The sequence below is a fragment of the Lithobates pipiens genome, unplaced genomic scaffold, assembly GCF_037356315.1.
Source record: "Lithobates pipiens isolate NorthernLeopardFrog02 unplaced genomic scaffold, aLitPip1_a1.2 Scaffold_22, whole genome shotgun sequence".
NCBI lineage: Eukaryota > Metazoa > Chordata > Amphibia > Anura > Ranidae > Lithobates > Lithobates pipiens.
In genome coordinates this window covers 328,227,936-328,242,414 of record NW_027507784.1, presented here as the reverse complement: position 1 = coordinate 328,242,414, position 14,479 = coordinate 328,227,936, and the positions used below count along the sequence as shown (strand labels likewise).

Sequence of the window (14,479 nt, the reverse complement as noted above, 5' to 3'; positions counted from 1 at the left end):
ACCTTTGTGAATAGCTGAAAATCACGCCTACGTATAAAAGCTTGATGGTCAACCTATTTTCAAAACCGTGGGCAATAAGTTGCGCCCCTCCTCCTTTCTTTCCATTTGCGTAACCTCCTCCACTCCCCTGGGAATGCTTTCCACTGGTTTTTGGAGTATCAGTGTAAATTTGTGCCCATTCAGCCAAAAGAACATTTGTGAGGTCAGGTACTGATGTTGGACCTAATTCACCATCGGTGTTCATTCATCTCAAAGGTGTTCAGTAGGGTTGAGGTCTGGGCTCTGTTCAAGGTGCTTGAGTTCCTCCACACCAAACTCGGCCCTACTAAACAACCTTCGCATGAATTGGAACGAACCAGGTCTTCTCAACCAACATCTCCATGAAGACATGGAGATGCTGGTTGAGGATTGGATCAAGCCAGGGGTGAATTAGGACAAGCCAGGTCTTCTCAACCAGCATCTCAATAAAACCATGTCTTTATGGAGATGTTGGTTGAGAAAACCTCGCTCGTTCCAATTCTTCTCAAGTGTGCTCAGGGTTGAGGTCAGGACTCTGTTTAGGACACACAAATTTGTCCACACCAAACTCCTCAAACCATGTCTTTATGGTGCAGGCCTTGTACACAGGGGCACTGTCCTGTGGGAACAGAAAAGGGTCTTCCCCCAAACTGTTCCTACAAGGGTGCAAGAGCACAATTGTCTACAATGTCTTTGTAAGCTGTGGCATTAACAATGCACCTAACGGAAAACACCTGAGCTCAACCATTTGGAGAGTCCACCAACCTTTGGCCATAATTTGTATTTTGTACATTTTAGAAATGCATTCAGCTCATTACAGGCAGTCCCCAGGTTACAAACAAGATTCTGTAGGTTTGTTTTTAAAGCGGAGCTCCACCCTAAAGTGGACCTTCCGCTCATCGGAACCCTCCCCCCCTCCGGTGCCACAATTGGCACCTTTCAGGGGGGAGGGGGGTGCAGGTACCTGTACAGTACAGGTATCTGCACCCACTTCCGGGATAGCTCTCTGCGGAAAGGGGCGTAGATCACGCCCCTTTCCGAAAGTCCCCCCACTGCCTGCTGGGAAACGCACAGATCCCAGAGGCAGCGGGGACCATCCTTATTGTGCAGCGCGATTCGCGCATGTGCAGTAGGGAACCGGGAAATGAAGCCGAAAGGCTCCACTTCCTGATTCCCATACCTAAGATGGTGGCGGCAGCACCCGAGAGACGATCGAGAGATCGGCTTCGGGTACCGACGTCGCGGGCGCGCTGGACAGGTAAGTGTCACTATTTTAAAAGTCAGCAGCTGCAGTATTTGTAGCTGCTGGCTTTTAAAAAAAAAAAAAAAAAAAACCCGGAGTCCCGGCGGACTCCCGCTTTAAGGGAATTTGTATGGAAGTTGAAATGGGTACATTTTTTTAAGTGTAACTCCAGCCAAAAGAAATTAAGCCTCTGGACTGCTCTGTTTAAAGTCAATGAGATTTTGTTGACCTTCATTTAACATCAAATGCAGGGCAATTCCCATCAACATGAGCCACAACACAAACGGCAGAGCAGAGGCATGTTTGAGCCCTTATCGGAGATCATACCTGCAGATATGGACTGCAGGACGAGCTGCCTTACTGACAGAACTAGATCAGTACCTATGGCAGAACCGCCTGTAACAAGTAGGATGTACTGGTTCAGCTGCTCTCCGATAAGGACCAGAGGAATCGAACACCCTTCTGTGTAAGCTGAGGATCTGAGGGTAGTAAAGCAACGGTCTCCCTGGGCGAGCACAGCCATAGACAAGAGGACTGTATGGGGGGGGGGGGGGTGCAGCCCTTGGTAGTAAAAGGAAGAAAAAAAATATAGCACAGAGCACATAGACCACTGGACCAGGAGTGTAGAGCCAATATAGATCTTCCCACCCCAGTACATATCTCCACTCCCCATACTTGGTACAGCTTCCACCTAGTAGAAATCCCTTCCTGTCCTTAATACATCCCCCCTCCCAGTACAAATACCTTCCCCATCCTTAGTACAGCTTCCCCCCCAGTATAAATCCCCCCTCCATTTTTAGTACAGCTCTCAAACCCCTCCCCCCTTCAGTACAGATCCCCTCCTTTAGTAAAGGCCTCCTTCCATCATGAGACGCTTAGAAGTCAAACCAGGCAATTCAGGGTGTGGGTAAGTCTTCCTTGGTCCAAGGAGGAAATAAGGAAATCTTCCCTTGTTCTGAACTGCATCTCCCCTTGTTGGACTTGACAGGCAGCAGGAGCGGCGGCTGCAGTATGCAGTGGCTGTCAGTGCTAGCAGACAGCTAGACCACAGATGCTTTGGGAAGGAGGAGGGGTGTTCTCTCAGGCATCAGCGTCTGCATTTGTGTCCCTATACACAGCGCTAGGACAAGGTCATCCAGTGCCAAGGACAAAGATGCCAAACCTTGAACTCCCCCACAAACCCCCGCGGTTCATGTTTTGCAAACTTAAGGGATTCTGCTCCCAGCGGTCACTTGCCTGTCAAAATAACTGCCGTTGTCACTACTCCTGTCAACCTTGTAACAGAAGGGTGGTGCTCCCATCCATACAGTAGATCATTGTCCCAAGGGCTTCTGCCCCTCCTGCCCACCCCTTGTCTCAACCCAACCTATACATACAGTATTACTTGCATTAGTCAATCTTCCACGTTTAGCCTATAGGGCAGGGATATGCAATTAGCTGACCTCCAGCTGTTGCAAAACTACAAGTCCCATCATGTCTCTTTCTTTGGGTGTCATGCTTGTGGCTGTCAGATTCTTGCTATGCCTCATGGGACTTGTAGTTCTGCAACAGCTAGAGGTCCGCTAATTGCATATCCCTGCTATAGGGAATGGGAAGAAGAGTGGGTGACATTTTGCAGACACCTCCTGTGCTGTCACATTGGGAAAAAAATAAAGGCAATCTGTTATGGTTCTTCGATTTGTCTAGCTTTTAACTCCATTGGATGCCTCAGTCATCGGTGTCTGTCTCTCTGTGCTTTCTAGTCAGTGGATCGTCACCTGATCCAGAACGACTGGGAAATATCTGTCGTGATACATTCTCAAGTTAGGAGAATGCCTTCAGGGCTGGGATCACGATGTTGCATTGCAGAAACATATACAGTGGGGCAAAAAAGCATTTAGTCAGCCACCAATTGTGCAAGTTCGTCCACTTAAAATATATATATTATAGCGATATATATATATATATATATATATATATATATATATATATATATATATATATATATATATATAATCACCACTGCTGACCTGCATTGGGGTACACTGTGCTACAAAGAGCATGCACACTTTTTTTTTTTTAGTGCATTAAGTAGCCCATTCCAATAAACGAGCCCCCTCAACACAGTGCACATTAACTCATGGCCTAACAGTTTGAACCCAGCCCAAGCATTTTAAGAACTACACAAAAATGTAATTCTAAACCAATTTTGAAATATCACATTCTTGAATAACCTTAACTTTTTTTTTTTTTTTCTTTTTTTACAGGCATACCTCGACCGAGAAGGTGTCACTCTAGAAGCAATACTTTGTACCCATAAACACTGGTATGTACCACCTGACACCCTTCACTTGATGTATCAATGTTGGGAAATTTTGAGATGTAAACCACAGCGAGGTACTGACAGCCAAATTCTACAGCTGCACTGAACAAGAAAACATCACTATATTAGGAAATTCTTCATTAAGAGTCAAATTATGCATGGATCTTGGCATGGCCCAGGTCAATATTACGTTTAAACCAACTAAATACATTCCAAGTGCTTCAAAACAAAGTATTCTAATTCTCTTTATAAAGCAGCCACGCCCTGAGTAGAAAAGCCTGTCCAATGCCAGCATACTGTAGATAAGGACTTTTGTTCTTTATGTGGAAGCTGTGGTCTCTCTGTAGAGATTGAACAGATCTCTTGCTGACTCAGACCTATAGCTCTGCAATCAGAGTGCGTGTTAATTGCTGATTGAAGAGTTGGCCATCAGTTAGCATTTATGAGTAGAGTCATAGATGCTGAGGTTCCTAAAGTGCTTCACTTCTACTGCAAGTTGTTGCCCTGGAGGCACCAAAAGTGGCAGAATACACAATAATCTATTGTAGTGCTACAGTCTACGGGAACTGTTGCCCAGGTTGGGTAACAGATTTAGTGCATGATTTGTACTGTATGCCCAACAGTTTATGGACACTTGACCATCACACCCAGTGCATGCCCAAAAGTATGAGGACCCCCCCCCCCCAATTAATGATGAGGTTTAGGTGTGTCCAGTGAATGGTATAGCTAATTCTGCAACATATAAAGACATTTCAGACAGTGGCAACGGGTGGGGGAAATATTCTATTCAACCATAACTCTACACTTGCGCACAAAGCTGGCTCCACAAGAGCATGGTTTGAAGAGTTTGGTGTGTATGAACTTGAGTGGACTAACCAGATCCCTGACTTCAACTGTACTGAACACCTTATAGATGACATGAAATGAACTAGGTCTTCTCAACCACAACCAACATCTACGTAGACCTGGTTTGATGGATGTGGGTGGAGGAGCAGGAGTAGCCGGCACAGAGCCCTGACCTCAACCCTACTGAACACCTGAGGGATGAATTGGAACAAGCCAGGTCTTCTCGACCAACATCTACATAAAAATATTGTTTGAGTGGAGGAACTCAAGCGGCCTTCATAGAGCCCGGACCTCAATCTTATTGGTTCATTGGATCATTATGATCGCCTTTGAGATGACTTGGGACACCAATTTTGAGCCAAATCTTCTCATCCAAAATCAGTTCCTGACCTCACAGGCTGACTGTGCCCAAAACCAGCTCCATGAGGACACGGTTTGATGAGATTGGCCTGCATAGAGCCCTGACTTCAACCCTAGTTATCTTTTGAGATGACTTGGACACCAATTTTGAGCCAACATCAGTTCTTGACCTCATAAATGGTCTTTTGGCTGACTGGGCTCAAAGCCAGCTCCATGAGGACATGGTTTGATGAGTTTGGCCTGTACAGAGGCCTAACCTCAACCCTACTGTAAACACCCTTCAGATGACTTAAACACCTGATTTTGAGCCAGGTCTTCTCCTCTAACTCAACCTCACAAATGGACTTTTGGCTCAATGGGTACAAAATACCATAGACACACCAAATACGTGTGGAAGGTTTATAGCCTCAAGGGTGAGGCCACCTCCATATAAATGGTTTTGAAATGGGATGTCCAACAAGCTCACTTAGGTGTGATGGTCAGTTGTCCCCGTACGTTTAGCTCCTAGATTAGGGGAAAGGGCTGCTACTGGTGGACAAAATTGCCGTGACTTCCACTTTAACATCTTTTACATCTGTACACTCCTGGTGCCGACCTATTTTTGCTTTCATCGTTCTATCATCTCTTCCCGTACAGACATTAAATTGTCACTCTGCCCTTTAACTCGATCAAAGACTGCTCCTGCAATTAATGCTAGAGTGGAATCGTGTTCTGTTACTAGCAGGGAAAAATCAATCTCCGCTCTCCACAAAGATCATAGCTGTTTGGCCTGTAATTATTATTATTTATTTATTTTTTAGCACCTGCCCTTAAGGGCTGAGTGCAAAAACCAGAAAGTCCTGTTCTGTTCAATTTGCTGTCAGCGAGTTCACAGCAGTGGGAAATTATGTGGCTTTCTGAATATGTATTACATATAATGGAGGTAACTACCTAAAACTTGTAGGCTCTTGGATGCACGCTGTAACTTTTTATTAGTTTGTTTTTTTTCTGCGTATGCCTTTCAGGCATGTCTGTCTGTCCTCCAACAGAGGCACTTTTTTTGTTCCTTTGTCCTGGGATAGGGTACAAAGCTGCTTTCTGAATTCGGCAGAATGCAGAATTGTATACCTGCACAAAAAGATAATGACCAGCAAATGATTGATGTTTTAGTTGATTAGCCTTCTCTGGAATTGGAGTAGAATTGGCTGGATGAGTGTCTTTATTCCACCTTACCAATTATATAACTATGTAATCCAAGGCTACATTTAACATGGGGCAAAGGGGGCAGCTGCCCTGGGCCCAGCCATTGCCTCATGAGCCTGCACTGCCCACAAATAGTTAATGAGTAGATTTGGTTATCACTCAGGAGAAGAAGGCAGAATTAAATATTGGGGGAGCTGGTGATTGGTTAGGTGCTAGATCTGCAGCCTGTGTGGTGATTGGCCAGCTTGGTAAGGTAAACCTTGTCCGGGGAGAGTGCCTGTCAGTCCAGGGCACAGTCATGCCAACCCCTCCCCTTCACCATGTTCAAGAAGCTACAGACCATGGCCTGCTGAAGAACAACTTCTCAGGAGGGTTTTGAGGGGTGTGCCTGGTGTTCTTCTGACATCCTCTGGACACTATCAAGGTGAGATTAGCGGAGGGGGGGATGCAGGGGGTCTGAGGAGGGGGGGGGGGTGGGTGGGGAGTCTTGCGTAATGATGGGGAGGGGTCCTGTGTAATTATCAGGGCAGTATGGGGGAGGGGGTTACAGAGGAGGTCTAGTGCTAGAATGATCGCAGCGATACCTCACATGTGTGGTTTGAACGCCGTTTACATATGCATGCGCGACCTACGTCTAAGTGCGCTTCTGTGAGCTAGCACATGGGGATGGGGCACTTTAATTAATATATATATATATGACTTTTAACAATGCCTGTGTAATGTTGAGGTCTATGGACCTCAAACTGCATCAAAGTCGGACCAAAGTAGCGCAGGGACTATTTTGAAGTTGCACAGATATGAATGGTACTCATTGGAAAACATGGGGACCGGCCTTGTCATGCGACTTTGCAGTCCCAAGTCGTAGGACAAGTCGCACAAGTGTGAAAGGGGCACTAAGGGTTTACAGCCACCAAGGCTCCGTTCACACTCGTCCGACTTGGCATGCAACTTTAGACATCAAAGTCGCATGACAAGTTGTTTTCCAATGATGAGCATTCATATATGTGCAACTTCAAAGCAGTTCATGCACTACTTTGGTCCAACTTTCATGCAACTTCAGGGCCAAAGAGTTTGATGTTAACACTCAGAAGTTGCGTGAAAGTAGTACCTGAATGTTATACAATGCAACAGTTGTCTGTTATCACTGGTCAAAGCCAAAGTCGTATCCAAGTTGCACCCATTCAAAGTTGCACTCCAAAGTTGGTGCAACTTTAAGGCTCCATTCACACTTGTATGACTCTAAAGTCTGCTTTATTTTAACATTTTTAGAGTGGAGACTCGTGGTGACTGGTTCTCTTTAAGGGGTAAAACAAATAAAAGGGGTTTTATTTGTGTACATATTCAGGTTATAAGATTACAGCGGTTGTAGAATCGCATTAGCACTTTGTGATATTGCTTACAATCATTTATTCTCTCTCTCCCCCTGCAGGGATCATAGTGGAGGTAATAAAGCTCTGAAGAAACATTACAAGTCATGCCGGGTGTATGGAAGCGCCTGCGATGATATCCCAGAACTGACACAGTACGTGAATCCTGAGGATGGGGGGGATGTAGTGGACCATGTTGATTTTTACAAGACCGTTTTGCTTAAAAGTCATAAAAATATAATTGTATTTCTTCTCCGAAATGTAAATGGCACATCAATATCATTTATATATATATATTCCTTCTATTGTAGCCATTGTATGCTAAAGGGAAACTCCAGACCAATATAAAAACCCACTCTTAATAAGCTGCTAATTCATTAAAAATGTTATAAGTTTTCTAGTGTTACCTGAAATCGATGCTTATATAATCTTTTCCCTAATCCTCTGTATAGCAGATTCTTATTTTAGATCCATTGATCCAAAACCTACTTTTTTTTTTTTTTTTTTTTGGAAGCAGCTCTTTGAAAATAGGGGTCAACAAGGGGGTCCTCCAGGGAAGCTGGGAGGGTGAGAGTGCCGCAAGAGTTGGATATGTAAAGGGTTTTATTTAACACAATTCAATATTAGAAATCCAAAGCGTTTCAGGAGCTCAAAACTCCTTCATCTGTTCTTGACAGTGGATTTAGATTAGTGCTGGGCTGCAATTCTAGAGAGAGAAGGGAGAGCAGAATGATCAGGCACCGTTGTGATAGGGGCTCCTGACCGGCGAGCTGTCGGCACCAATCACATATAAGCACTGATTAAAGGATTGTCTTGAGAACCAGAAACCTGTTGGATTTCTACTTTTGCATCATCAGAAATAAGATCCTGTATTGGACCTATCCAGCAGCTCTCATCCTTCCAGTACTCTACACCAGGGGTCTCCAAACTATTCAGTATAAGGGCTACACATATATTTGACAAATGTTTGCAGGCCGGAAAAAAAATCTTATTGGAGGCCCCCCCCCCATGTTGGGGCCCTATAGGAGTTCTACTTTACATCAGTGTCCCCCTTGCATCTGTGTCCCCCCCCAACAATCCAGGGTCTCTACTTACAACTGTGTCAACATCAGGGTACCCCCTTACAACCTGGGGTCCCCACTTACACCTGGGTCCCCTTCAGGGTTCCTCTTGCAGTCAGGGTTCTCACTTACAATCAAGGTCTCCACTTACAATCAGGGTCTCCCTTCCAATTAGGTCTTCCCTTACAATCAGAGTCCACATCATGGTCCCCCCCCCCTTGCATCTGTGTCCCCAATAAGGTCCCCCTTACAATCCAGGATCCCCCTTACAATCTAAGGTCCCCACCAGCCCCCCCCCCTTACAATCCAGGGTCCCCCCTTACATCTTTGTCCCCATCAGGGTCACCGCTTACAATCCAGGGTCCCTGTCAGCCCCCCTCCCCTCCCAATCCAGAATTCCCCCTTACATTCTGGGTCCCCATCAGGGTCCTCACAATGGGGTGCCCCTTAAAATCAGGGTCCCCACTTACATCTTTGTCCATATCAGGGTCACGCCTTACAATCCACGGTCCCTGTCAGCCCCCCTCCCCTTGCAACCCAGAATTCCTCCTTACATTCTGGGTCCCCCCTTAGATTTTGGGTCCCCATCAGGGTCCCCACTAAAATTCTGGGTCCACATCGGGGTCCCCCTTAAAATCAGGGTCCACACTTACATCTTTGTCCATATCAGGGTCACTCCTTACAATCCACAGTCCCTGTCAGCCCCCCTCCCCTTGCAATCCAGAATCCCCCCCTTAGATTCAGGGTCCCCCTTAGATTCAGGGTCCCCATCGGGGTCCTCACATCGGGGTCCCCACATATCTTTGTCCCCATCAGGATCACCCCTTACAATCTAGGGTCCCTGTCAGCCCCCCTCCCCTTGCAATCCAGTATCCTCCCTTAGATTTAGGGTCCCCCCCTTAGATTCTGGGTCCCCATCAGGGTCCTCACATCGGTGCCCCCCTTATAATTGGGGTCCCCACTTACACCCAGATCCCCTTTAGGGTCCCCAATTACAATCGGGGTCCCCACTTACAATCTGGGTCCCAATCAGGGTTTCCCCTTTACAATTTATGGTGCCCCCCCCTTACACCAGGGCCCCCATCAGACCTTCAATCCTCAGTGCACATTGAAGAAACACAACTGACCATAGCTAGGGGCCAGATAAAATCGTGTTGCGGCTTGGATGTCATCATTCGGAGGCCCCTGCTCTACCCAATCCTCTGCGTGGCAGAAATCACCCTTGAGAGAATTCTGCAATGGATATCCGCCTGCTTCTTTTGCATTGCAAAAACCTGTCACACAATCATGTTTCAGGCACTGGGAGCCAGAGGAGGGAAGTATTTTAGAGATGACTATTGGATTAGTGAGGGGTTGGGAACTATTGGGCAGATCATATTCTAAAGAAAATTTGGCATGATTAGCAGTTTGGTATTGTCTGGGTGGTCTATGTGTGTGTTGGGGGTATAATTTGAGCAGATTTTGGATCATCTCCAGATTAATTGAATAACTTTGTGCATTTTAATTAATGACTTTTTATTCCTTCCTCCAGTGCACTAGCTGACCGAGAACTGCTTACCGTCGGGCATCTGCAGTTTCAGGCCTACTTCACGCCTGGTCATACGGTCGGTCACATGATCTACGTGCTGGACGGCAAGTCTGGGGACGGGCCGGACTGCCTGTTCTCAGGGGACCTCCTCTTCCTCGCAGGCTGCGGTAAGTTAGAGAAGGTGCAATTTGGTGTCCTTCGTAAAAAAAAAAACAAAAAAAAAAAAAGACAACCCAAAAAGTATATAAAGTGCAATAAAGGGATAAAATATGGTGACAACCAAAAAAAAAAAAAAAATTGTATATGAGATTGATGATCATCTGTTTTAACTGTCATTGTTCATTAAAAGCAACTGACCTGTTGGAATCTGAGGAAGATGTCTGCTTCTGGATTAGCAGAGCCTAACAAAAAATCTAATATACACTATATTGTCAAAAGTATTGGGACACCCGCATTTACACCCACATGAACTTTAATGGAGTCTTAAGCCGCGTACACACGGGCGGACTGTCTGGCCAACTAAGTCCGTCAGACAATCCGACGGACAGTCCGTCCTACTTTCGAATGAACGGACTTGACCACACACGATGAACAGACAGTCCGCCGAAAGCTTGCGCGATGACGTGTACAGCACGTACGACGGGACTAGAAATACGACGTCCAATACACAGCAATGCAACCTTTCGCCGTGTAAATCCTTTCTGAGCATGCGCCATTCTTAGTCCGTCCAACTAGCCTACTCACGAGCGGACTGTCCGCTGAAACCTAAGTTGGACGGACAATATTACGGAAATTCCGAAAGACTTAGTCCGCCAGACTGTCCACTGAAAAAGTCCGCTGAAGCCCACACACGAGCGGACTGTCCGCTGAAACACGTTTCAGCGGACCAAGTCCGTCAGACAGTCCGCCCGTGTGTACGCGGCCTTAGTCTGTAGGGTTCAATATTGAGTTGGCCCACCCTTTGCAGCTATAACAGCTTCAACTCTTCTGGGAAGGCCGTCCACAAGGTTTAGGAGTGTGTCTATGGGAATGTCTGACCATTCTTCCAGAAACGCATTTGTGAGGTCAGGAGCTGATGTTGGACAAGAAGGCCTGGCTCAGTCTCCACTGGCAAAGGTGTTCTATCGGGTTGAGGTCAGGACTCTGTGCAGGCTAGGCAAGTTCCTCCGCCCCAAACTCTCTCATCCATGTCTTTATGGACCTTGCTTTGTGCACTGGTGCGCAGTCATGTTGAAACAGGAAGGGGCCATCCCCAAACTGTTCCCACAAAGTTGGGAGCATGAAATTGTCCAAAATGTCTTGGTATGCTGACGCCTTAAGAGTTCCTCCACTGGAACTAAGGGGCCAACCAAGCCCTGAAAAAACAACCCCCACACCATAATTTCCTCCCCCACCAAATGATTTGGTCCAGTGTACAAAACAAGGTCCATCAAGACATGGATGAGTGAGTTTGGGGTGGAAGAACTTTACTGGCCTGCACAGAGTCCTGACCTCAACCCGATAGAACACCTTTGGGATGAATTAGAGCGGAGACTGAGCCAGGCCTTTTCATCCAACATCAGTGCCTGACCTCACAAATGCTCTTCTAGAAGAACAGTCAAACTTTCCCATAGACACACTCCTAAACCTTGTGGACGGCCTTCTCAGAAGAGTTGAAGCTGTTATGGCTGCAAAGGGTGGGCCAACTCAATATTGAACCCTACGGACTAAGGCTGGGATGCCATTTGCGTGTAAAGGCAGGTGTCCCAATACTTTTGACAATATAGTGTATCTTTAAGAGAAGGCAGCCTGAGATCCACGCTGTCAGGAAATGTCAGAAATAACGATTTCTTTACCCCTCATTAGAGATAACGCTGATTGCATAAACACTGCCGTCCCTCCATGATCTGGCTCTCATTTCCTCTGCACAGTGACTTGGACAGGCTCCAATCTTCTGCTTTTATTCTGCTGCCTCTAAGAGGACCGTCCTGGGCAGCCAGCGGCAGAATGCATCTCATTACAGCGGATGGATGGGAATTCTGCTGCGATGGCTTTGTAATAGAACTGGGAGGAATAATTAAGAATGCTTAATGTTCCAACACAGAGGAATTGATGCCATTGATGACCTCCTTCTGAAAAATGCCAGTTGCCTGGCTGTTAAAGTCTTAGGTTTCCGTCCCCTTGAGGCCCCGACAGACCTATTCTCAAAGCTCCCAACTGTCCCTGATTGAGGGACTGTCCCCTATATGGAGCAATGTCCCTCTGTCCCTCTTTCCTCCTCATTTATCCCTCATTTTGGTCTGATCTATATAGTTGTATATAAAATGCACTTTTTAACTTTCAAAAAGTATTTCCCAGCGCTAAACCTTTCGTCCCATTTCTAAATTGCTGCATTCGTAAATTCCAAACGCCAGTATAAAGGAATAGTAGTGGTGAAAAACCACTGGTGGGGGGCGTGGCGGGGGGCGTGTCCTAAGCCTACGTACTTTTGCTAACAGGTGTCCCTCATTCCCATCTCAAAAAGTTGGGAGGCGTGCTATTCTCTAAGGCCCCTTTTACACATGTGGACATTATGTCCGTATTTCATCCATCCGTTTGCGGATGAAATACGGACATACATGCATCCCTATGGGATAGCGGGTGTCTGTGGATGAACATCCGCAGACACCGGCTATCGTCTGCCTCCGCAATTGTCTGATTCTGCAGACTGAGAAAAATCCTTTTTTTTTTCTATCCGTCTGCAGAGCGGATCGGATGAACACAGACAGACGTTCCATGCTCATCTGATCCCCATAGAGGAGAGCGGAGAGCTGACAGGGCGGTCCCTGCACAGTGTGCGGAGACTGCCCTGTCCGCTGAGCGAGCGGATCATCACAGGGCGGATCATTACTGATCCGCCCCTTGTGAAAGGGGCCTATTACGTTTTTGTTCTTTAATGTTTTTAGACAGTCTTGTTGGGTTCTGGGTTCTTGTTTTCACCAGTCTTCTACCAGAAGAAGGCACTTCTGGGTGACGCAGATCACATTGGCATAGTCCTCTGCATACATGCACCGTGAGAGCAGGGTGCCATGCTCAGGGGGCGGGGCCATGACTACCTGCAGTCTTTCCTCCATCTTCCTGGTTGAGGGACGCTGGGTGTCTTTCACCCTGGAAGACTGAGGACATCTTGTGGTGAAAAAGAGGTAGTTCATCTTCCTACTAAAGCTGGCCATACACCTATAGATTATCTGCAGATTTTCTATGGTTAGATGGAAAAAGTGCAACAGATTTCTCCATGTTGCTAAACTGTGTGGATGGAGGAATCTCCCACCTTTTCCATCTAACCATAGAAAATCTGCAGATAATCTGTAGGTGTATGGCCAGCTTTAGTCTGGCTCACTAACTTCAATAGGGCAAGCTGGACAACTCGGCAAGTGACAGCTTCCTGTTGTCCCATAATTAGCCTATAAATTATATATAATTTTTTTTTTTTAGGTTTGGCTATAGATACAAAAAAAAAATTTGGGAGGAATTTTAAGGGTTAGAACCTCTTCCAGGCTTTCACTGCAGTCTGTTTCCCCACTAGAGAGATTCACCCCTTTGATTTGTCCTGGTAGCCATGGGGAGAGCATAAAGTGATGAGAAAACCCATAATTAAATGGTGTGGCTAAAACAGGAATAAAAGGGAAATTTTCAAAGAGGGGACATCTAGTTAGATGACATGCGTTGTCACTGGGACAAGATCTGAGAAGAGCTCGCCTTATTTATTTTTTTGGCAGGAGGACATCCAGCATCAGCTAGATCTTTCCTCCCCAGCCTGATTGTCCCTCATTCAATGGATTTCAGTTGGTTCAATCATGCAGGGCTCGGCACGTTGGCGTTACCTAAGGTAGTTTGAGTGCAAATCCAGCCTGCCTAGGAAGGCCCGCTCCTCCAGATTGACCCCCCCCCCCTTTCCAGCCCTTAAAGGCATTTTGATATTTGCATACCTCCTCCCAAGAGCCGGCCTGCTGCTTACCTTAGGTCTGAAGGGTTCTTGAGCAGTACTGAGGTTGGGTGCTGTGCTGTTTTCAGGAAACTATGTACAGCACCCTGCCAGCTTCTCCCACCAGCCATGATCTGCCAGTATTACATAACCACTTCAGCCCCCGGAGCATTTGGCTGGCCAAAGACCGGAGCACTTTTTGAGATTTGGCACTGCGTCGCTTTAAAGCGGAGGTCCACCCTAAAGTGGACCTCCACTCATCGGAACCCTCCCCCCCCTCTGGCGCCACAATTGGCACCTTTCAGGGGGGAGGGGGGTGCAGATACCTGTACAGTACAGGTATTCTGCACCCACTTACGGGATAGCTCTCTGCGGAAAGGGGCGTAGATCACGCCCCTTTCCGCAAGTGCCCCGCTGCCTGCTGGGAAACACACAGATCCCAGAGGCAGCGGGGACCATCCTTATTGCGCAGCGCGATTCGCGCATGTGCAGTAGGGAACCGGGAAATGAAGCCAAAAGGCTCCATTTCCTGATTCCCATACCCAAGATGGCGGCGGCAGCACCCGAGAGACGATCGAGAGATCGGCTTCGGGTGCCGACATCGCGGGCGCGCTGGACAGGTAAGTGTC

The 14,479-nt window shown here is 46.8% G+C and overlaps 1 protein-coding gene across 1 annotated transcript in view; it reads left to right on the top strand.

Moving 5' to 3' along the window:
* The window catches only part of PNKD (PNKD metallo-beta-lactamase domain containing), a 130,259-nt gene that overhangs the window by 97,275 nt on the left and 18,505 nt on the right, over positions 1-14,479 (top strand). Inside the window, exons 4-6 of the mRNA XM_077449634.1 lie at positions 3,508-3,566; positions 7,381-7,473; positions 9,911-10,074. Coding sequence (XP_077305760.1) covers positions 3,508-3,566; positions 7,381-7,473; positions 9,911-10,074 — 316 coding nt within the window. The remainder of the gene's footprint in view (positions 1-3,507; positions 3,567-7,380; positions 7,474-9,910; positions 10,075-14,479) is intronic.